Below are 24,180 nucleotides of genomic sequence, written 5' to 3' on the forward strand. Positions count from 1 at the left end.
CTGTAGATGTTTGGGTTGATTTCTGGTGTTTCAATTCTGTTGCATTGGTCTATCCATCTGTTTCTGTACCAGTACCATGCTGTTTTGATTACAACTGCCCTGTATTATGTCCTGAAATCTGGTATTGTGATGCCTCCGGCTTTGTTTTTGTTGTACAAGATTGCTTTAGCTATTCGAGGTCTTTTGTGACTCCATATGAATTTCTGCATCATTTTTTCCAGATCTGAGAAGAATGTCTTTGGTATCTTGATTGGGATTGCATTGAATCTATAAATTGCTTTTTGGAGAATGGACATTTTGATGATATTGATTCTTGCAATCCATGAGCATGGAAGATTTTTCCATTTTTTGGTATCCTCTTCTATTTCTTTCTTTAAGATTTTGTAATTCTCATCGTAGAGATCCTTAATGGCCTTGGTTAAGTTTATTCCAAAGTATTTCATTGTTTTTGTAGCTATTGTGAATGGGATTGATCTTAGCAGTTCTTTCTCAGGAATGGCATTGCTTGTGTATACAAAGGCTGTTGATTTTCGTGCATTGATTTTATATCCTGCCACTTTACCAAACTCCTCTATGAGTTCCAATAGTCTCTTAGTAGAGTTCTTTGGATCCTCTAAGTACAGAATGATATCCTCTGCAAAGAGGGATAGTTTGACTTCTTCCTTCTCAATTTGTATTCATTTGATTTCTTTTTCTTGTCTGATGGCTCTGGCTAAAACTTCCAGAACTATGTTAAATAGCGGTGGTGAGAGTGGGCATCCCTGCCTGGTGCCAGATTTCAGTGGAAATGCTTCCAACTTTTCCCCATTCAATAGGATGCTGGCCGTGGGATTTTTATAAATTCTTTTGATTATATTGAGAATTGTTCCTTCTATACCCAATTTGCTTAGAGTTTTCATCATGAAAGGGTGTTGAATTTTATCAAATGCTTTCTCTGCATCAATTGAGATAATCATATGGTTTTTCTTCTGCAGTCTGTTAATGTGGTGAATCACATTGATTGATTTGCGAATGTTGAACCATCCCTGCATACCAGGGATGAATCCCACTTGGTCTGGCAGGATGATTTTCCTGATGTGTTGTTGTACTCTATTGGCCAGAATTTTATTGAGGATTTTTGCATCTATGTTCATCAGGGATATTGGTCTGTAATTTTCTTTCAGTGCTGCATCTTTCTCTGGCTTAGGGATTAAGGTGATGCTGGCTTCATAGAATTTGGGAGGATTCCCTCTTTTTCGATTGTTCTGAATAGTTTGAGAAGAAATGGAGTTAGTTCTTCTTTAAATGTCTGGTAGAATTCAGCAGTGAATCCATCTGGTCCTGGGCTTTTCTTTGTTGGGAGGGCCTTAATTACTGTTTCAATTTCTGTTTCAGTTATGGGTCTATTTAGGTTTTGTATGTCTTCCTGGTTCAATTTTGCATGTGTCCAGGAATCTATCCATTTCTGATAGGTTTTCCTGTTTGCTGGCATACAGGTCCTTGTAGTAATTTCTGATGATTCTTTTTATTTCTGTGGTGTCTGTTGTTACGTTTCCTTTTTCATCTCTGATTTTATTGATTTGGGTCTTTTCTCTTTTTTTAGTTAGTTGTGCCAATGGGGTGTCAATTTTGTTTATTTTTTCAAAAAACCAGCTCCTCGTTTGGCTGATTTTTTGTAGTGTTTTTTTTTTTTTTGGTTTCAATCCTGTTAATTTCTTCTCTGGTTTTAATTATTTCTCTTCTCCTACTAGATTTGGGTTTGGTTTGCTGCAGTTTTTCTTGGTCCTTGAGATGCGCTGAAAGCTCATTTATTTGGTACCTTTCCAATTTGTTGATATAGGCACCTATTGTTATAAATTTGCCTCTCAATACTGCTTTTGCTGTATCCCGTAAGTTTTGATATGTTGTGTTGTTGTCTTCATTTACTTCCAGAAAGTTTTTGATTTCTCTTTTGATTTCTTCCATGACCCAGTGTTCATTCAGGAGCATGTTGTTCAGTCTCCATGTGTTTGCATACTTTCTGGGGTTTCCTGAGTTGCTAATTTCCAGCTTCATTCCGCTGTGGTCTGAGAAGCTGCATGGTATGATTCTAATTCTTTTAAATTTGCTGAGACTTGCTTTATGGCCTAGTATGTGATCAATCCTAGAGAAGGTTCCATGCGCTGCTGAGAAGAATGTGAAGTCTGTAGATGTAGGGTTGAATGTTCTGTAGATTTCTATTAGATCCATTTGGGCAATAGTGTCAATTAAATCTGCTGTTTCCTTGTTGATCTTCTGTCCAGATGATCTGTCTATTTCTGAGAGTGGAGTATTGAAGTCCCCCAGTACTATTGTATTGGAATCTAAATCTCCCTTTAAGTCCCTTAACATATCTTTTAAATAGACCGGTGCCCTGTAATTAGGTGCATATACATTTATAATAGTTATATCTTCCTGTTGAATTGAACCCTTAATCATTATATAGTGTCCCTCTTTGTCTCTCTTAACAGTTTTTGTATTAAAGTTTATTTTGTCTGATATTAATATGGGTACACCTGCTTTTTTTTTGGTTTCTGTTGGCATGGAATATCTTTTTCCAACCTTTCATTTTCAGTCTGCATGCCTCTTTGTTAGAGAGATGTGTTTCTTGTAGGCAACAAATAGTTGGGTTGTGTTCTTTGAGCCAGTTAGCCAAACGGTGTCTTTTAACTGAAGAATTCAGACCATTAATGTTCAATGTGACTATTGATACGTAGTGACTTTGCCCTGCCAATTTCCCGGAAATATTTTCTAGTATATGCTTTGAGCTTCCCATGCTCTTTTACTGGTAGGTGTTCTTCCTTTCTCTTCTTTCTTATTGATGGCCGTGTTTCTGTGTTTCTGAGTATAGCACATCTTTAAGTATCTTTTGCAGGGCCGGACGAGTGGCCACAAAGTCTTTCAATTTCTGTTTGCTATGAAATGTCTTTATTTCACCTTCATTCACAAATGAGAGCTTGGCAGGATATAATATTCTGGGCTGGCAATTTTTCTCTCTTAGCACCTGTGCTATGTCTTGCCATTCCCTCCTAGGCTGTAGTGTTTCTGATGAGAAGTTTGCTGTGAGTCTAATTGGAGATCCTCTGAGAGTAATCTGACGTTTCTCTCTTGCACATTTTAGGATCTTTTCTTTATGTTTCACTGTGGTGAGTTTAATTACAACGTGTCGTGGTGAGGATCTCTTTTGGTCATGTTTACTAGGGGTTCTATGAGCTTCCTGTACTAGGATGTCTCTGTCCTTCTCCAAACCTGGGAAATTTTCTGCTAGTATCTCACTAAAAAGGCCTTCTAATCCTTTCTCTCTCTCCATGCCTTCAGGAACTCCTAGAACTTGAATGTTGGGTTTTTTAATAGTATCCTGTAGATTCCCAACAATATTTTTTAGATTTCTAATTTCCTCTTCTTTTCTTTGGTTTGACTGTATGTTTTCCTGTGCTCTATCTTTTAAGTCCGATATTCTCTCTTCTGTTTCACTGACTCTGTTTTTTAGACTTTCTAATGTGTTTGTCATTTGATCTATTGAGCTCTTCATTTCATTTTGATTTCTCTTCACTATCACACTTTCCTGTTCTACTAGTTTCTGCGTTTCATTTTGATTCTTCCTTAAAATTTCATTTTCACGAGAGAGATTTTCAGTCTTGTCCAATAAGGATTTCTGTAGTTCAAGGATTTGCTTTTGAAAACTTCTAAATGTTCTTATCATAAATTTTTTGAAATCCGTATCTTGCATTTCTTCTATCTCATCATCTTCATAATCTTGGTTTGGGGTGTTTTGTTTATTTGGAGGCATCATAGTGTCATCGTTGATCTTGTTCCCTCGATTTCTGTGTTTGTTACTTGGCATTGTTAATTCTGCTTGTGTCACTGTGCGTTTTTTTTTATTTATTTTTTTTTATTTTATACTATGTCCGTGTTAAGTGAACTTCCTGCTGTTAGAAGAGCCTTGGAGGCTTGAGATGGGTGCGGCCTGAGAGCTCTGCTTGGTTCTTCCTGGTTAAGGGTGTGCAAAGGTGACACCCTCAGGTTATGCGTAGTAAATCTCTCTCTTTTTATTTATTTATTTATTTTATTTATTCAGGGGTAAGTAACACCGCACGGCACGGCTGTGCAGAATTGATGGTATTTAGCTTCCAGTCTCTGGCTTCTACCCACAGAGTCTGTTTAGGCTCCTCTGGACTCCCACTGGGTTGTCCAGGCTACTGAATTGTAGTGACTCAGTTCCTTAGCTCTCCCCCGTTGATATGTAAATCCAGAGAGGGGGCCTGCTCTTTGTCTCTTGCGAATTCTTCAAGCTTTGCAGCCTATCAACCTTTGAAAGGTTAGGGGGAAGAGAAACCCCCAAGCCTTTTTTTTTCCTTCTTTCCGGTAATGAGTTTGCTGCACTTTCCGGCCCCCCTCTAGATTCTGACCCCCGTTTCCCCACCAATGTCTCGGGTTATTGAGCTCACCTCCCCTTCCAGCGCCGATGTGTGGACTCGGAGCCCTGAGCGTCCCAAGTCTCCCCGCTGTTGTCTGTGTGGCATGCACTCCCCTTGGAGCACTGTCGCGCAGACCCTGGGGCTTCTGCGTCTGGGTCCCGCGACTTGGCTTCCACGCGGTGGGCGACCTTGTTCTCCCAGTAGGTCCTCCGATTCACAGCCACTTGATCCAGAAGAGTTTCTTCTGCAATATTTTCCTGGTTCTTTTTTCCGAGGCTACCGTAACTCCCCTTTTATTAAACTAAATTTTCCCGGATTATCGGTGCGCGCCCTCACTATTCCGCCATCTTGGCTCCGCCCTCAAAATAGACATGTTGATTAAACAAAGTAATATACATTCTCACTTTTTGGACCATAATCCTTTTCATTTAGGGAATATTATGTATAAGAAATTATGTATAAGAACAGTCTTCAGAATCATTTTATTCCATTCAAAGATAATTTTGAAATATTTTTGTTTGCTTTTTGGTTTTAGGATTTTAGGGTTCAGAGATGCACAGGGATGACTAAGGCAGAAAGTTTTATAATATGGGGGAACACAATAGTTGGGGGTTAAAGAGAGTGGGGGTTCAGCCTAGCTAGACAGAGGGCATGGGATTTGAAGCCAGACTTCATTTTTCTTGGGCAATTGGCAGAATCCCTTTTTAAAGTGTTGGGAGATATCATGTGGATGCTCAGTGTGCCATATGGACACTGTTAAAGTGAAGTGGGGCAGCTGTGTGTGTGCAGAAATGCTGTTTGCTGAAGTTTGCAATGATTGTCTTAGCAGTTTGGAATGTCCCAGGTCAGGGGCTTTGCTGGACAATAAACCACTAAATTTTAGATTATCTATACCTAGTTTCATTGTGTTTGGGCTTAACTACTCATGCCTCAGTGGCCTGAAGAAAAAAAAAAATTTGGTGTTACATATTAAAGGGTCCTAGGGGAGGGAGGAACTAGGGAATGAGGATTCCAGCAGTCTCCATAGCTGCATCCTGCTGAGAGGGAGTTTGGTTAGGGGAGTGATACCTCCCTCTCCCAGTGCTGGGATTGAGATCATTCTAGCAGTGGCTGGGATGAGGTGCTTTATAGTAGATGGATGCTATGGATATAAGTTTGAGTGAGGTTTCCAGTAACTGAAAGAGGCATGACCCTAGAGACAAAAAAAAAAAAAAATGTTTTGAGAGTGTGAGAAGTGGTGCAAGCTGTGGTAACCAGATGCCCATTGTCAAACTTTGGGTGCCCCGTCAGCTTGTGAGCAGCATCACAAACAAGCCTCGATTGATATTGTTGCCAAGGAGTCAACTTGGTCTTTAACCTTAAAAAGGCCTTGAAATATTCATCTAAGCTGTCTTGAATATCTTTAGAAAGGGTCTGATAGTAGGAGAGGAATGTAGCAAGTTTTCCTGTTGCATCCACCCCCAAACTCTGGGAGTGTGTTTGCTCCATGACAAAGTATGAGGTTAATGAACAGGAGAGAAGACAGCTTAATAAAAAGTTTCTTAATAGTGAGAAACTCTTGTTAATCAGAAGGGGAATGGAGAATTCCAGAAAGAATAGGGTATGGGTGTTTATATAGGGGACAAAAAACAAGTTACTTCCTGCTATTTGGTTGCTCTGGTGTCAGGGGGACTGTTAATCCTTACATACGTTTTGGAAAGTAGTCATGGCTATTAGATCAGATATAACCACTTCCTTATTCTTTGCATTCATATGTTCTTGTGGGGTAAAGTCAGGATCTGGCAGTTAATTATAGGACCCATTGTTTCCCTATTGTATTATCTTTTCTTTTCTTTTTTTTTTTTTTAATTTATTTGACAGGTAGAGTTACAGACAGTGAGAGAGAGAGACAGAGAAAAAGGTCTTCATTCCGTTGGTTCACTCCCCAAATGGCCACTATGGCTGGTGCTGCACCTATCCGAAGCCAAGAGCCAGGTGCTCCTTCCTGGTCTTCCATGCGGGTGCAGGGGCCCAAGCACTTGGGTCATCCTCCACTGCCCTCCCGGGCCACAGCAGAGAGCTGGGCTGGAAGAGGAGCAACCGGGACTAGAACCGGGCGCCTACAGACGGAGGATTAACCAAGTGAGCCATTTCACCGGCCCCTAGTCTTCTCTTTCCCTTTGCATATCCTTTTACTTTCTTAGGGACTTGTTTTGAATTACTCAGTAGAAAATAGTTAACATTAGCTAGATACAGGCATGTGCATATATCTTGCAGCTCCTGGCTGGTGCCACCATAGAAACTAATTATTTGTTCCCTATCTCCCTAAATCTGCCTTTCCAAATATCAACTATTTCCTCACACTCCTACCCCCATGGCCAACCTAATGGCAATTTTTAAGCTGGCTAACAGTTGTATTAGGGTGGCAGCTATTTTGTGGTGAATATTTGTGGTTAGAGAAGCCTGTAGAAATTGGTTATATTGAAAGCTACACTAACATTGGGAGACAGAAAGATAAGAGTACAAATTCCAGGCTACTTAGTTGGAGCTGCAGAGTTAAGTGTTGTTCTCACACACACACACACACACACACACACAATTCTGTTTATATAAGCAAGCTGTCAGATGGAGGGAAAACAGATGTTGGTAAATATAAGTGCCTCCTGGTGTTGGTTCATTCTCCTAGATATTTAGTGTATCTTCCAGTGGGGCATCCGTGAGGGGTTGTAGTGAGTTGTTAGGGTTAATTTGGATTACTACTGGTGTTTTATTTTCATAAAGAATAAAGTGTTTGTGGGTAACTATAAGAACCGGTCTGTAGAAATTTTTTTTTTTTTTTTTAGGAACTAGTGCTTATTGTCCATCAACCTCATTTCCATTTTTGCTTCAGAGACTGGGAAGAGCAGCTTAAGACCACTTTGGTATCCTGAGCATAGGGAGCTGCGGCCCAGTCTCAGTGGTGGGCGAGCACTCCAGTCTTCAGTAGGGAACTCTTGAATAGGCACAGAAGGTACGTGCACACCATCAGATCCGTCTGCAACCTCAGGTTGAGTAGCAGTAAACTCAGGAGCTGGGACAGTACATCTACCCTGAAATTCTCCCTTGGTCACAGCATTTCAGTGGTGGCCTGCTCTTCTTTTTCAGTGTCTTCAGAATCTGGAGAAGTAGAGATCAGGTATGATTTCCCATGGGTGTTCGTGGGAGATTGTATCACACATGTGCAGAACTTCTCAGGCCAGCATCCACCTCCTAAGACCCACTGAGTGGGCTCCTTATTGCATAGGATGGCAGTGTCCATATAGAAGAGAGGAGAGTTGGCATTATGTAGAGCAGTGGTAGGCAAGTTCACGTAAGATGCCTCTGTAAGAGGCTTGTGACACCCTGGGATCAGTAACCACCAGAAGATGTGGCGCCTGGAAGGCTGCTTGGGTCTGGGTGTGAAACAAGCAATAGGAGTGGCTCCAGTGGCAGCAATAAACTTCACATCTCTCTGGCCAGTGTTCTTGGGGGATATCACGAATATCACACTGACAGGAGAAGGGTTTCCTTTTTTTTTTTTTTTCTTTTTTCTTTTAAAGATTTCTTTATTTGACAGGCAGAGTTACAGACAGAGAAACAGAGATCTTCCATCTGTTGCTTCACTCCCTAAATGACTGCAATGGCTAGCTGAACTGATCTGAAGCCAGGAACCAGCAGCTTCTTCCAGGTTTCCCATGTTGGCACAGGAACCCAAGCACTTGGGCCATCTTCCGCTGCTTTTCTAGACAATTAGCAGAGAGCTGGATCAGAATAGGAGCAGCTGGGAGTCCAACCAGAGTCCATCAGGGATGCTGGCGCCACAGGCAAAGGCTTAACCTATTACGCCACAGTGTTGGCCACAGCAGAGTTTGTTTTTTTTTTTTTTTTTTTTTTTTTTTTTTTTTTTTTTTGACAGGCAGAGTGGACAGTGAGAGAGAGAAACAGGGAGAAAGGTCTTCCTTTGCCGTTGGTTCACCCTCCAATGGCCACCGTGGCTGGCGCGCTGCGGCTGGCTCACCGCGCTGATCCGATGGCAGGAGCCAGGTGCTTCTGGTCTCCCTTGTGGTGCAGGGCCCAAGTACTTGTGCTGTCCTCCATTGCACTCCTGGGCCACAGCAGAGAGCTGGCCTGGAATAGGGGCAACTGGGACAGAATCCGGCGCCCTGACTGGGAATAGAACCTGGTGTGCCAGCGCCGCCAGGCAGAGGATTAGCCTGTTGAGCCACAGCGCCCACCTACCAGCAGTTTTCAATGGCAAGAATAGCATAAGCTGCCAACACAAGTTTCTCCCAGGACCTCTTCACATTTATGATGTAGATGACTCTTGTCCTCCTTTCAGTACTCAGTTCAATAAATCCATGTCAGTAAATCACTTTTTCTTTTGTAGATGCACTGTTGCATTTGCCACCTATTATTATTATTATTATTTGCCAAATTCCTTCCTGCTGCAAGGAATTTGAGGACATCCTCCTCCTTCATTTGCAGGACATCAAAGGTTCTGGGCATTGTGACAGCTTCCCTTTAAGTTACACTGGGAATCAAGAACAATGCCCTGTGACTCCCTTCCCAGACAGTACAGAAGGGGGTCAATAGAATTTTTATATGCATTTGGAAGCAGACATTTTGTTTTAGTTTCCAAGGTATGTTCCTAGGGTAAGGATCCATGCATGTGGAGGGATGGCACTTATAGAACTGAGAGATGGGCATAGAGTTGGCACAAAGAGAATGGGTGCCTATGAACAAGATAGGTTGTGTGAATTTGCTGTTAGCCCAGGGGGAAATGTAGTGATTAACTCAGTGATCCTGGTGTTCTGAAGGGCCAGTAATCTTGATCATTAGAGCACAAAGCTCAGGAAGAAAGTCCCTCAGTATAATGTTGCCCTGAAATAGGGCCCTTGTAGTGCAAATATGGACCTTGTCTAGGAGTCGCATATTGGTTACTGGGCCAAGTATCTGGTTCTGAGATGCGGGAATTATGTAATACTTGACATACAAGCCTTGAAATGTCTAATAATCTGGTCTGCTTGTGCTGTGGGACAATTTTTGAAGACAGTTTTTGCTACATCTGCAAATGTTTTCTGTTTTAGCAGAGATGGGCTTTGGTATCAACCCAGGTGGTCTATTGAGCTGGGACTGTGGCATAATTGGAGGAGGATAAAAACATAAGCAGAAATGTTTTGTGAGATTTGTGTTTGTGTTATTTAGAAGTGAGAGGTAAGACTGAGTGTGCCTTCTATATAAAATGTATTATGTTTCCTATAAATTGTGAGCAAAAATTTCAGATCATAAGATATATACTTTCTATGGAATTTTAGGTATATAAAAGTCAGATGATTTAGTGAAAATACTAATAGAGTCCTATGTATTATATCTGTATTAATAGAATAGTTAATGTCTCCCAATTATTTTTCTGTTGTATAGATTTTAATGACAACATGGTCTTTCTTTCTTTGATGTATGGTAATTTACTTGAACAATTGTGCTTAAAATTGAAGTAAAATACCTTTTTTACAAAATAAGCAGCAAATAAATGTTTTCATTAATCCAGTGGTAAGTTGTGTTTAGTTTTTGCAGATTCATGGAATTGCCTGTGCTCTTTTAAGGAAGACTTTCCTACCCCTTCTCATGTGTAAAGCTTTTTTTCCAACTAATGTGCTTATCATTCTATAATCATTCCTGTCTTGATTTTACTTAGCACATTGGAATCTAGGCACAAGCCAGATCAGTTTTCACTACTCCCTCCATTCACCTTCTCTTCCAGGTGTAATTTTAGAGACCTCTACATGTTTCTAAGATCAAAGAAAAATGAATACATCTCCAGTAAGTTTTATTTATTTATTTACTTATTAGCATGTGTTACATTATATTTTTGTAGGTTTATGAGGTTTTGTTAAGTAAAATGGTAAAGTAAAAGTAAATATAATTCAATGTCTGAATATATATAGGCAAACATATAAAGTAAAGTTGTCATGGTTATAAGAATTAGAAGGAGATTCCAAGAAGGCAGAATAGGGATGGCACTAACTGCTCTAGTCTAGAGGAAGATAGCTTAAAAAAAAAAAAAAAAAAAAGTGGAGAGAGTACAATCTCAGGGAAGAGTTAGGGATAAAACTGCAGTGGAAACTCCGTGGATGTTAGAGGAATGCTGTGAATCTATGTGGAGGCTGTGACTTGCAGCATGAGCATGGACACAGCACAGGCTCTAAGCAGCCAAGAGCCTCAGCACCAGCTTTGGAGAGGGAAGTGAGAACAGACTGCAGCAGCCCATTACTGGTGATAAAGCTCTGGGGAGAACTGTCTGAATACAGCCTGAAGCTCTGTGCGGAACAGTGTATGGGCCAATCTAGAGAAAAATAGACATGTTTCTCTCTTCCCAACCCCCCATAATGGCATCCTACAACTAGCTGAGAGAGGTCAGACACCATTTTGGAAATACGTAACAGCTGCACACACCCAGCAAACAGCAAAGAAGAGACTCCTGAGTCTGGCTGGGAGGATTGACAGGGGCCTGGGTGCCTACATAGGACTGTGAGGTGTCCCCGGCCTCCCAGCATGTCACAGTCTCTGGGGCTTGGGCTGCCTGGGTGGAATACCTACAGGCAGCTAGCTATGGGAGCATCTCCGCCTCTCTGTGGACAAGATAGAATGGTAGGGCAGAGTGGATCCTTGGTGACTGTGACTTTCAGAGCCTTGTGTATTGGGACTGTGGAAACACTCTGTGTGGGATGCTGGGTCCCTGGACAGTTGCTGTTGGCAATTCTGTATTCTCAGGGATCCCTGATTGCCTGGGGTAGGTCATTGTTGCAGGATCCATGCTCACACTGAGGACTCTACATATCCTTTGTGTGGTCCTTGTGGCAGTGTGGATGAATATTACACCCACTGGGGCTAGTGCCTGGACATTGCTCGATTTGGAGGAGAGGAGTTGAGGTTGAGACTGTGCCAACAGAGCTCATCAAATCCTCCCCTCTGATAAAAAGATATCTACCATGCTCAACTTGGGTGTCATCTTAAATACTCCTCTGACCCTGGAGCATTGAACAGAGCTCTCTGGGCACACCTAGCACACTGAATGAGCACTCTATTATGAGGTATTATCCAAAGATAATTGGTTGAACTCTGTAATTAACACACAATTATTCTTAGGTATTTAAATTTTAAATGAAAAGTGATCCCTGTTAGGAATTTGGAAAACATTATGCTGAGTGAAATAAGCCAATCCCAAAGGGGCAAATACCACTTGTTCTCCTTGAAAGGTGACAACTGAGCACCAAAAAGGAAACTGTTAAAGTGAAATGAACACTATGAGAAGCGGTGACTTGATCAGCCCTCACCCTGACTGTTGATGAGCAACTTGATATGTTATCCCTCTTAGTATTTTTTTTTTTGTTTGTTCTACTTAATACTTTTGGTTGAATATTGTAATGAATACACAATTCTTCTTAAGTGCTGAAACTTAACTGAAAAGTGATCACTGTTAAGTATAAGAGAGGGAATAAGAGAGGGAAGAGATGTGCAATTCGGGACATGCTCAAGCTGACTTACCTCAAATGGTGGAGTTAGAAACATACCAGGGGATTCCAATTCAATCCCATCAAGGTGGCATGTACCAATGCCATCTCACTAGTCCCAGTGATCAATTTCTGTTCACAATTGATCATAATGAAAGGACTAAGAGTCAAAGGGAGCACATAAACAAGTCTAGTACCTGCTAACACTAACCGATAGAATAAAAAAGGGAGAGAATGATCCAACATGGGAAGTGAGATACACAACAGACCCATAGAATGGCAGATGTCCTAAACAGCAGTCTGGCCTCAGAATCAGCCCTTAAGGCATGCGGATCCAGCTGAAAAACCCATGAGAGTATTTCAGGCATGGAAAGCCAAGACACTCTGGGGAAAAAAAAAAAAAAAAAAAAAAAAAAACCAAAAAAAAAACCAAAACCTAAATGAAAGATCTCCGTGAGTGAGATCCCAGTGGAAAGAATGGGTCATCAAAGAAGGAGGTACCTTTCTCTGAAGGGAGGAGAGAACTTCCACTTTGACCATGGCCTTGTCTAAATATGATCAGAGTCAGTGAACTCAGGGGGCTTCCATAGCCTTGGCAGCTCATGACAAGAGCCTAGGTTGATTACTGATGCCATAAACAAGAGTGTCAATTTGTTAAGTCAACAACAGGAGTCACTGTGCACTTACTCCTCATGTAGGATCTTTGTCCTTAGTGTGCTGTACATTGAGATTTAATGCTATAACTAGTACTCAAACAGTATTTTTCACTTTATGTTTCTATGTGGGAACAAACTTTGAAATCTTTACTTAATGTATGCTAAACTGATCTTCTGTATATAAAGAGAATTGAAAATGAATCTTGATGTGAATGGAAGGGGAGAGGGAGTGGAAAAGGGGAGGGTTGTGGGTTGGAGGGACGTTATGGGGGGGAAGCCATTGTAATCAATATTCTGTACTTTGGAAATTTATATTCATTAAATAAAAGTAAAAAAAAAAGAAAAAAAAGAAAAAAAAAACAAAGATAATGCCATGAGAGGGGAGAAAAAAAAAAAAAAAAACACGAGTATCTCCACAAATGCCTACAGATAACTGCAGAAATTCAAGTAACAGAATAAGGAGGACAACATGACACCCCCAAAGGAACAGAACAACACTTCAGTTGTAGAATGTGAAGATGAAGAGATTGAAGAAATGCTGGAAACAGAACAGAATTCAAAAAATTAATCATAGGATTACACAGGAGTAAACAGAAGCAAATCTGTGAATTAAAACAATCCATAATGACATGAGTAACAATTTTTCCCATGAAATTGAGGTTGTCAAGAGAAATCAAAATGCAATTATGGAAATGAAATTCAAGAGAAAAAATAAAAAAATGTGATGGAAAGCCTTAACAACAGACCCAGTGAGACAGAAGAAAGAATATTCAAGTTAGAAGAAAATCTCTGGAAATTTTAGACACCCCCTCCCAAAAAAAGAAGTTAGAAAAATTAAAAATAATGTTGGAGGTTTATGGGATACTATCAAATGGCCCAACATATGGGTCTTAGGAATTCCTGAAGGCATTGAAAGACAGATGGCATTAGAAGCCCTTTTCAGCGGTCCAGGAATCTATCAATTTCTTCTAGTTTCTCAATTTGTTGGCATACAGCTCTTTGTAGTAATTCCTAATGGTTCTTTTTATTTCTGTGTATCTGTTAATACATTTCCTTCATCTGTGGTGTTATTGATTTGAGTCTTCTCCATCTTTTTTGTTGACGTTGTTAGCCAATAGTGTTATCAATTTTCTTTGTTTTTTTAAAAAAACAGCTCTTTGTTTTGTTGATCTTTTATTTTTTTTTTGTTCCAACTTTGTTTATTCTCCACGTTTAATTATTTCTTTTCTCCTACTAATTTTGGATTTGGTTTCTTGTTTTTCTTGATCCTTGAGATGCACTGATAGCTCATTTATTTAGTGTCTTTCCAATTTTTGATGTAGGCACCAACTGCGATAAAATTCCCTCTTAACACTGCTTTTGCTGTATCTTTTAAGTTTTAATATGTTATATTGTCCTCTTCATTTATTTTCAGAAATGTTTATGTCTCTTTTTATTTCTTCTATGACCCACTATTCATTCAGGAGCATATTATTCAGTCTCCATGTGTTTGCCTATGTTCTAGAAATTCTTGAGTTGTTGATTTCCAGCTTCATTCCATTGTAGTCAGATTTCTTGGAAAATATTTTTCAACAGGGTATCCTAATGATGTACAGACACATCAATAATGCTCATGATTACTAGCCATCAGGGAAATGCAAACCAAAACCACATGATACTTTACCTCACTCCAGTTAGAATTGCTTTCATACCAAAATCAACAAAGAACAACTGCTGGCAAGGATGTGGGGAAAAAGATATGCTGATCCACTGTTGGTGTGAATGTAAACTGGTCCAGCCACTGTGGAAGACAGCATGGTGATAGATACCTCAGAAATCTGAAAATAGACCTACGGTATGACACATCCATTCAACTTCTGGGAATATACCCAAAGAAAATGAAATCATCATATAAAAGAGTTATCTGTACCCTCATGTTTATTGCAGCTCAATTCACAATAGTTAAGATATGAAATCAACCCAGATCCCCATCAGTTGAAGACTGGATTAAGAAATTATGGTATATGTACACCATGGAATAGTATACAACATTTAAAAAAATGAAATGTTCTTGTTTTCAACAGAATGGATGCAAGTAGAAAACATTATACTTTAACCTAATATGCTATGGTGTTGGCCCCCAGATTAGGGCATCTTCAATGGTATCGTAAACACAAGGCTAATAATCTACCCCACCTTTTATTTTGCCATATGTTTAACTACATGGTCTTCTCCTAAAATAAAATTCTTCCTATATTATCTCACTGATGATTTCTTGTCATTCTACTTGAATTCAGATTTTTTCTCCTTTATGTCACCCACTCAGGCATTGCATTTGTTGTCCCATTCATTCCTCCTTGCAATTCTCAACAGATCTAACCTCTGTGGGCTGACACACCTGCTTCCTTCCAGTAGGGTCCCCTCCACAGCTTTTCTACTCCCTGTTGAATACTTTTTGTAGATACAGATGGCATCTCAATCCTAGCAAATCTAAAAATTTGGGGTGTTTCATTTGATATTTCATTTCTTTTTTTCCTTGTGAAACTTCAGTTGCACTTATGAGAGTACATAAAAAGATTGTGAAAGTTTTTTTTTTTTTTTTGTACACCAAATTTTGTAGTTCATGTATAAAACTGGTTTAAAAGTTCATTGAAAATGCATGTTATAAAAATACCAAGTATAAATGTCATAGAAATGGTAGTTTTTTATAAAAACCTATTTATGTGTTTCACATTTTTTGTTTACTAAAGTGAACTTGCTTTAATTCCACTTTTGTATAGTCCTTTTGAAGCACCCAGGTATGTTACATTCCTTTCTAAATTGTTTCATGTGTTTCTGAAGCTTATGTCTTTTCTCTTTTATGTTAGAAAAATCTGTTGATCTATTTTGTGGCATAGTCTGTTTTATATTGCTGAAAAAATATTACACAATTGGTAATTTAAGAAGGAAAACATTTTCAGGATTCACTTATTTCCTTAGTAGAGCAATAGAGTGGGAAAGGCACACACACACACACACACACACACAAATCTTCCACCCACTGTTTCACTCAGCAAATGCCTGAAACAACTAATTGAGGGCAAGAAAAGCCAAGAATCAGGAATCCTATCTGGATGTTCCACATGGGCATCAAAATCCCAAGTAGTTGGGCCATTATCCACTGCTTTCCCAGATGCATAACAGGAAGCTGAATTTGAAGCTGAATGTCCAGGACTCAAATCAGCACTCTGATCTGTGCTGTTGGATTTATTAGTGGTGTATAACCTGTCCCCACTTGCATGCTTCAAATCAATTATTTAGAGTCTGAAGGCTGAGAAGTCTAAAGTCAGGCCATGTTGTCTGGAAAGTGCCATTATTCTATATCATAACATAGTAGATGACATCACAGGATGAGAGAAAGCAAGAGTGGAATTCATAGCCTTAAGTTTTTTACAGTTGTGTTAACTCATTCCTAAAGACAGGAACTGTTGCCTTGGGGATTAAGTTTCTAACACATGCATTTTGGGAGTAAATTAAAGTCCTACCATATTTCAAGTTCAAGTTTTTTTGTCCTTTTCCAATGTGTTGTTTAGCCTACATTTAACTGTATTTTATAGCTGTAAAACTTAAATTTTTAAAGATTTTATTTATTTGCAAGTTACAGATGGAGGGAGAGATAGAGAGGTTTTCGATCTGCTGTTCACTCCCCAGATGGCCACAATGGCCTGAGCTGTGCTGATCTAAAGCTAGGAGCCAGGAGCTAGTTCTGGGTCTCCCACACTGGTGCAGGAACCCAGGTACTTGGGCTATTTTCCAACCAACTGCTTTCCCAGGCCATTGGCAGAGAGCTAGATCAGAAGAGGAGCAGCCAGTATACAATCGGTGCCCATATGGGATGGCAGCTCTGCAGGCAAAGGCTTAGACTACTATGCCACAGCGCTGGCCTGCCCCCCCCTTTTTTTTCCAGTTTGAAAGAGTGAGAGTGAGAGAGAATGAATGTTTCATCCTCTGGTTTACTCCACAATGGCCAAAGTTGGGCCAATACGAAGGTAGGAGACAAGAGCTTCTTCCTAGTCTCCCTTGTGGGTACAGAAATTGAAAGACTTGAACAATGTTTTGCTGCTTTCCCAGGCACAGCAGCAGGGAGGTGGATTGGAAGTGGAGTAGCTGGGACTTGAAACAGTGCCCATATGGGATGCTGACACTGCAGATGGTGGCTTAACCCACTACACCACAGTGTTGGCCCCCAAATTATGTTGAAGCACCCATGTATGTTTATTCCTTTCTAAATAGTTTCATGTGTTTCTGAAGCTTTCTAGTTTACTTTTCTACTTGTAATCTGTATCTGTCATTCTTTATATCATTTTATGTTGTCCTTTACATATTCCAAGATATTTAGACATTGTTTAGTCATCTTACTGCCACTTGCAACAGTTGACTTAACACAGATTTCTTCCAGTGAGTCAAATTTTCTTTTCTTTACATGTGTAACGATTCTGAATTTTAACTTAAGTATTGAAAATAACATATTTTGGGGCCGGTGCTGTGGTGCAGTGGATTAATGCCCTAGCCTGAAGCACCGGCATCCCATGTGGATGCCGGTTCGAGACCTGGCTGCTCCAGTTCCAATCTAGCTCTCTGCTATGGCCTGGGAAAGCAGCAGAAGATGGCCCAAGTCCTTGGGCCCCTGCATCCATGTGGGAGACGCGGAGAAGCTCCTGGCTCCTGGCTTTGGATTGACGCAGCTCTGGCCATTGCAGCCAATTGGGGAGTGAACCATTGGATGGAAGACCTCTCTCTCTCTCTCTGCCTCCCTCCCTCCCTCCCTCTCCCTCCCTCCCTCCCTCCCTCTCTCTCTCTCTCCCTCCCTCTCTCTCTCTCTGCCTCTCCTCTCTGTGTAATTCTGACTTTCATATAAATAAATCTTTTTAAAAATAGCATATTGCTTAAATTATCATTAATGTTATCTTTCTTGGAGATTAAGTTCTGTTTTACAAGGCAGTTAATTGACTTGGTTCAAATTTCAAACTTTGTTCTTTGCAGTTATTAGTAACTGTTTATTTTTCTCAGCTCCCAGTGGTTGACTTTTTTTTTTTTTTTAAATTGAGTTCACTGAGATATCCCACACATGTGTAATGATGTAGTCAGCCAATCAGTTTGGCTCGTTTTGTGTGCAAATTTAGGGACTTGAGTTCTTTAGCTTTCTCTTTCCCAGGTCATGTCATCTTCTTCCTTCATTTTTGGTTGACTTTTCAACCATGAACTTGCCTCTATAACATTTTGCTTCCTTGATCTGTGTGTAAACAGAAGTGTCTTCTGGTATAATGCCCTAAATGGTTGAGTTTCAATTAGGAGTTCCCTCAATCGAATTTCTACCTTTTATTTCTCTAGTCCTCAGAGTTATACCACAAATTTTGTTCAGATTTTATAATTTTAATTCTTTTAAGTATCATGTGTATTCACCATGATACTTTTGACTTGTTAATTAAAACTTGTCTTCTATACTTTATCTGTTTATATTTGTTTAGTTTCATGTTTTTCTACTCTGGACTATTGCTTTAGATAGTTTTCAATCTTATTTTTTAATGTACTAGTCAGGTACTTATTGCATAGGAATACTTTGTACAAAATAAAAATAGGCCTACCTGTCAGATTTAGATCATTTCCTGTTTTTGTATGGCCTGTGGTCTTCTTTATTGGCTTATTCTAACTTTCTAAATAGATTTTTTTGTGATTCTCAGTAGTCATTTTGAGTTATGATCAGTTTTCAAGTAGTATTATACTTCATGTATAAAATAGTATCTTTATAGTACTATAGTTCTAGTTTTCTGTTCCCCTCTTCTGTGTCATACTATGATACATTGTATTCCTACATACATACTATTAAGTCTTTTTTATACATTTTCATTTTCTTGGTTCAAATGCTAAATAACTTTTTAAATAGTTTCAAAATAACAGTGAAAAATATTTGTGTTCCCATACTTACCATTTCCAGTATTTGTATGTTCTCAGATTTCTACCTGTTTCATTGTCTGTAACTTTTTGAAATTTGATTATAATAAACCATAGTATAATTGGTATCTTTTTTTGCTGGGTGAAATGAGGATATCCCAAAAGTCATGATTATTTTGATATCAAGAACATCCTCACTTCGCTAACATGAATCTCATGTTCAGTGATGCCACAAAGGAATTTAAAAATTCAGAAAAACCTTCATGCTTACATTCTAATTCACTACTATAACAGAATCCAGTATGATATGTCAAGGAATTAGATGCATAGAGCAGGATCCATGATTCCTTCAGCATAATCTTGTGGTTATTTACCTCACTGGAATCTTATTATCATTACCTACTTCTCCCAATCACATTGTGTGACAGTACCCCCAGGATATTAACAGTCTAATCTAAGCCTGTGTTTATGGTCCTTTTTGAAATTTGGTTACATAGACAGGGTTGAGCAACCATATCCTATCTTTTGTCTTCGGCATATCCAGAGATTGGGTTGATTACACATGAGCAAAAGCCTGCCACCACCACAAATGCCACTGTGAGAACCGTATATGCATGGGACCTAAGACATTTGTACAATGTGAGACCTAATGGTTAAGAGAACCCAGCCCAGGTTCTGGATAATAGCCAAATTTTCTTCAGGACACGTTCATTCTTTCTGATACAGATTTTGATTGCAGCCTGAGCTGCTTCTGATCAGTGATATTATAATTTATAGTAGAGTTTTTCAATTTTTATTTCATTGAACATTTTTCTGGTCTACCACTAATTAAGTCTGTATTTACATGTGTGTCATACTACCTGATAGTACATAGAACCTCAAGTTCTCTCATCTAATATTAATGGTGCCCTTTATCCTGGCAGAATTTATGTCCTCCTAAAGTTTTTTTTTTTTTTTCTTCTGACTTTAGATTTAACTTACCCTACACATCTTCCGAATTTCTCAGATAGCATGACATGAAAAATGGCCATGGGTTGAAGTCCTTCAGGTAGCTAATTTTGTTTTTCTATCTTCTTGTGACCTCCCAAAGCTTTTCTGGGTTTTCTCTCCTTGGAGACGGTATTGGGAACAGTTTAGAAGCTGGTGTTTTGTAAAACCATAGTTACAATGGTATTAAGTACTGATGCAATATGGGATATGTTTTGAGACTAGAACCAGTAAAATGATGTTTACCTATTGATTAGAAAAAAAAGATTTTATAAAACTTTGTCCAATATATTAGGTAAAACAGTATATTGCAGTGTAATTTTAATTTGTGTTTTTCATTTTTGTCACAATTTATTCTTTTTATATATACATATATATATATATTTAAATATTTATTTGAAAGGCAGAGTTACAGAGAGGCAGAAGCACAGAAGAGAGAGAAGTCTTCTATCTACAGGTGTACTCCCCAAATGGTTGCAAAGGCCAGAACTGGACTTATCTGAAACCAGGAGCCAGGAGCTTCTTCTGGGTCTCCCACACAGGTGCAGGGGCCCAAACAAGGACCTGGACCATCTTCCACTGCTTTCCCAGCCTTAGAGAGCTGTATTGGAAGTGGAGCAACCAGGAATCAAACTGGCACCCATATGGGATGCTGGCACTGCAGGTGGCAGCTTTACCTGCTGCGCCCCCCTCTTGTAACTTAAAAGACTGGTATTTTGAAAAGCAGAGAATAACCAATAATAGTTACACATTTTCTCATTTTTTTTAAAGATTATTTATTTGACAGGTAGAGTTACAGATAGTGAGAGATAAGAGAGAAAGGTCCTCCCTCTGCTGGTTCCCTCCCCAAATGGCTGCAAGGGCTGGAGCTACGCCAATCTGAAGCCAGGAGCCAGGAGCTTTCTCCCGGGCCACAGCAGAGAGCTGGACTAGAAGAGGAGCAACCAGGAGTAGAACCTGGCATCCACATGGGATGCCAGCGCCACAGGTGGGGGATCAACCCAGTGTGCTACTGTGCCAGTCCCCATTTTCTCATTTTGATGCCAGTTCTTTCCTTATTTTTTCATTTGGATGGCAAATTTTATTAGGAAAGTGAATTTTCTGGGGTAGTGTGACTTAATTTTTTTAATCATTCTTCATATATCTTTAATCTTTATATTAAAAAGTTTTGACATTTGTATATTCAAATTTTTCAGCTTGGGCTTATGTAACTTCTGGATATTGAGTTTAAGATAGAATTGACTTTAAATACAAGACTGTACACCACACATTCCATATAGTTTTCATGTTGTTATACACTTGATGTGAACTGGGATTGACTTTTAACTTTATATTCTGCCTATGTTTCACACACCATTTATTAAAAAGCCCACAGAGCCATCCCATAAGTATCTATGAGAATTAACTGTTCTAAATGATGCTTTTTCTGGGTGTCTTAGAATATCAGGGGCAGTGAGAGCCTGATTGTGGTTATAATAATAACTAGTGACTCCCAGCCTCTGAAGTGCTTCCACATTCAAGTGTGTATCACATCACTTATTTCTATTAGCCTGTCAGAATGGCCTTTACTACAACATTGCCTATCTTTATGACTAGAGAAAATATGTCACTGATCCAAAATGAATGTGCAGGAACTTCTTAGAGAATCTGTTTTACAAGAAATGGAATTTTTTTAAGAACTTTTTCTCATTACCTGTGTGGATGATTCTAGAATTTTTTCTCCATAGAGCTCCAAATATGATGAAACACATGAAGGTACTTCTTAGGATTTATAAGAAATTTTAAAATTATTTGTACTCATGGATTTCTTATCATTGAGCTTTTACAAGTCCTTGGAAGAAATTTTGAATTTTCATTCTCTTTGGACCATTGCACTAATATTTCCTTTACTTCTTGTATCAGTGAGTGTCAGTTTTTCCTCACATTCTGTGCTCCTCCCTTTTCTGCTTCCTGTCACTTCACTTCTCTTTGAGTCTTGCCTTCACTGCTTTGGCTTCAAGTGTTACTGAAATGCTGCTGCTTGCCAGATCTTTATCTGCAGCCCACATCTCTCCTGCATTGTATATCATAGGTCCAGCTACCATTCTGACATCCCCACATACATGGCTATTGAAACTTCAAACATAATGTGTCCAAATTCAATATCTCTCCTTTCCACCATATTCTTTGTCGTCTTGCCCAATTTCATTTCAGTGACAGTGTCTACCCCAACTCTCATGCACATGATATGGAAATAAACTCCGTATTTCACTTGCTTCACAACAAATTAATAGTGAGTTCTGTTCTTGCTTCTTGTTCCCTTTTTCATATGTATAGTGACTGTTCTGTTCTGCCTTCTTACTGCTCTGTGTCCCGATGGTAAATAATCATGTCTCACTGTGGTGTCTTCCCTCTGTTTACCATATAGTGCTTACCCCATTGCCTCCCTGGGATGACATTTAAAATATAATTCTTTTCAAGTAATAACCAGATTTTATTGGTTACCTATAATTTACACTCTGTGCTTTAGGATGTGAGCAATCATTTTTATGTGAAAAATAATAATTTTGATTATTGGAGGAAATATGAATATGCTTATGAAAATATTTGATAAATAACTTTACAAAAATAGCCCATACATTTTTTTTTTTTTTGACAGGCAGAATGGACAGTCAAAGAGAGAGACAGAGAGAAAGGTCTTCCTTTTGCCGTTGGTTCACCCTCCAATGGCCACTGCAGCTGGCACGCTGCGACTGGTGCACCACACCGATCTGATGGCAGGAGCCAAGTACTTATCCTGGTCTCCCATGGGGTGCAGGGCCCAAGCACTTGGGCCATCCTCCAGTGCACTCCCTGGCCATAGCAGAGAGCTGGCCTGGAAGAGGGGCAACCGGGACAGAATCCAGCACCCCGACCGGGACTAGAACCTGGTGTACCGGTGCCGCAAGGTGGAGGATTACCCTAGTGAGCCACGGCACTGGTGTGAACCCATACATTTTTATTGTTGAATTCTTTCAAGCATGTAAATAAAGATTATCAGTTCCTTGTGCAGCTTCACTGCCCATGTGAACACCACTCACAGCCTGGGATCACTCACTTAGAGGTGGTGCAGTTTGTATCCCCATTACCTGGCCTTTGTTCTTTGTGCTATTACCATCTGATTTGTGTTGTATCATATTCGTGAGAACATACTCATGCAGAAGGTCTAACCAACTTTGGCATTTCAGTGAACTGCAGCCTGCTGATACAGAAAAATCTTTTAAAAAGTTTTCTTTTACCCTGATTGATGTTGAACATATTCTCCTGTAGTTTCTTTTACATGCTGTTTCAGTCATGTGTTTATACTTGCATCTATAGACTACACTGTGAGATCCTTTCAGAATCAATAGCAGAAAGATCAGTTCCAGATAAAATTTATTGTAGTGATTTTGAAATAAAGTTAATATTGAGCAAGATATTTTCATAGTGGTTTCCTTCTATTGCGTTCATATTATAAAGTTGGCTGCATTTTATTTCAGAGGCACATAAGATGCACACAGAAGAATACACTCCCTATCTCTGCTTTTGGGTACAGCTGATATGTTTAGGAGAAATATGACGTTTCAAGTGTTGGTGTCATTCAAAGACCTAGCTGTGGACTTCACCTGGGAGGAATGGCAGGACCTGATTGTTGCTCAGAGAATCCTGTACAGGCATGTGATGCTAGAGACCTATAACTGCCTGGTGTCCTTGGGTGAGTGATACTTCCCTTATTTGCTCAGTTGGAACATTTTCTTCTGGTTTGTTAAATACATGAAAACTTTGTAAGGTTTAATGCTGGGTATATATAGAATCTGAGTCCATGAAGAATCTGAATATCTCTCCCCCAGGAAAGGATTCAAATCGGCACTTCTGTTGCACAGCTCCTGTGCAAAGCTAATGTTCTTCTTCAAATAACCTTTAAGTTATTTGACAAAATCTTACATTATTTCTCATTAACAGGATACTGCATTACCAAATCTGAGTTAATCTTCAGGTTAGAAGATGGTGCAGAGCCATGTGTGGTGGAAAAACCGCTAAACTGGCGCCTATCAGGTCAGTCAGCATATTCTGGGTATAGTACCTGGGACAGAATGAATGAAGCAAATATTGACAAGAACTTGTTGCTAGTTTTCTCCAAGTCTCAGCCTTCTGAGTTCAGTGGGTTTCATGCATTAGACATGGTCATTCTATAGTCTCCAGGGCAGGTTCTCCTGTGTACATCTCTCTACCTCTTGTTCTCTTGATGAATATCTTCTTTGATGTGAAAGAAATCCAGCCCCTTTCTTGCTGTACTAAGTCTGTTCTAACTTTTTTTTTCCTCCATTTTCACACTGATTTTTCTTTATGTATTTTGATCATGTGTTTATTAATTCCCTTAACATTTGGTTATTGGAAAGCTCATAGGTATGGTTTCTTACTGCTGGTTCCTGTTCTTGGTTTTGATTGAGCACAGAGCTTGCTTTTGCAAAGATTTCAAGATTTAACCAATGAATGTGAACTCTATTTATCTCTTTCTCTCTCAAATCAATAATAAAATGATTGCTGCAGACATTTGAGGAATGAACCGTTTGATAGGTGCTCTCTCTTTCTCTTTGTCTCTCTGACTCTCAAATGATTGAATGAATAAATAAAATGATAAAAGATATTCAAGAGCAATCAGCTATCCTCTGACATCAGAAATCATGAAGTTAAGCAGGACCCCCA

At 39.4% G+C, this 24,180-nt stretch overlaps 1 protein-coding gene across 41 annotated transcripts in view; it reads left to right on the forward strand.

The window, feature by feature from the left end:
• The window catches only part of LOC103345948 (zinc finger protein 39), an 89,585-nt gene that overhangs the window by 35,384 nt on the left and 30,021 nt on the right, over positions 1 to 24,180 (forward strand). For 14 of the 41 annotated variants that reach the window (XM_070059253.2, XM_070059269.2, XM_070059257.2 and 11 more), the window contains 3 exons: positions 10,174 to 10,232; positions 22,974 to 23,188; positions 23,437 to 23,529. In XM_070059253.2, the coding sequence (XP_069915354.1) occupies positions 23,035 to 23,188; positions 23,437 to 23,529 (247 nt within the window). In that variant the 5' untranslated portion in view covers positions 10,174 to 10,232; positions 22,974 to 23,034. Of the gene's footprint in view, positions 1 to 7,486; positions 7,570 to 9,502; positions 9,627 to 10,173; positions 10,233 to 13,008; positions 16,097 to 19,459; positions 19,538 to 20,247; positions 20,465 to 22,114; positions 22,911 to 22,973; positions 23,189 to 23,436; positions 23,530 to 24,180 lie in introns of those variants that run through there. The other 27 variants (XM_070059252.2, XM_070059250.2, XM_070059261.2 and 24 more) reach the window with 10 other exon arrangements.

The sequence above is a fragment of the Oryctolagus cuniculus genome, chromosome 16 (genome assembly GCF_051225735.1).
Source record: "Oryctolagus cuniculus isolate XC-2025 breed Fujian yellow rabbit chromosome 16, ASM5122573v1, whole genome shotgun sequence".
NCBI classification, from domain to species: domain Eukaryota; kingdom Metazoa; phylum Chordata; class Mammalia; order Lagomorpha; family Leporidae; genus Oryctolagus; species Oryctolagus cuniculus.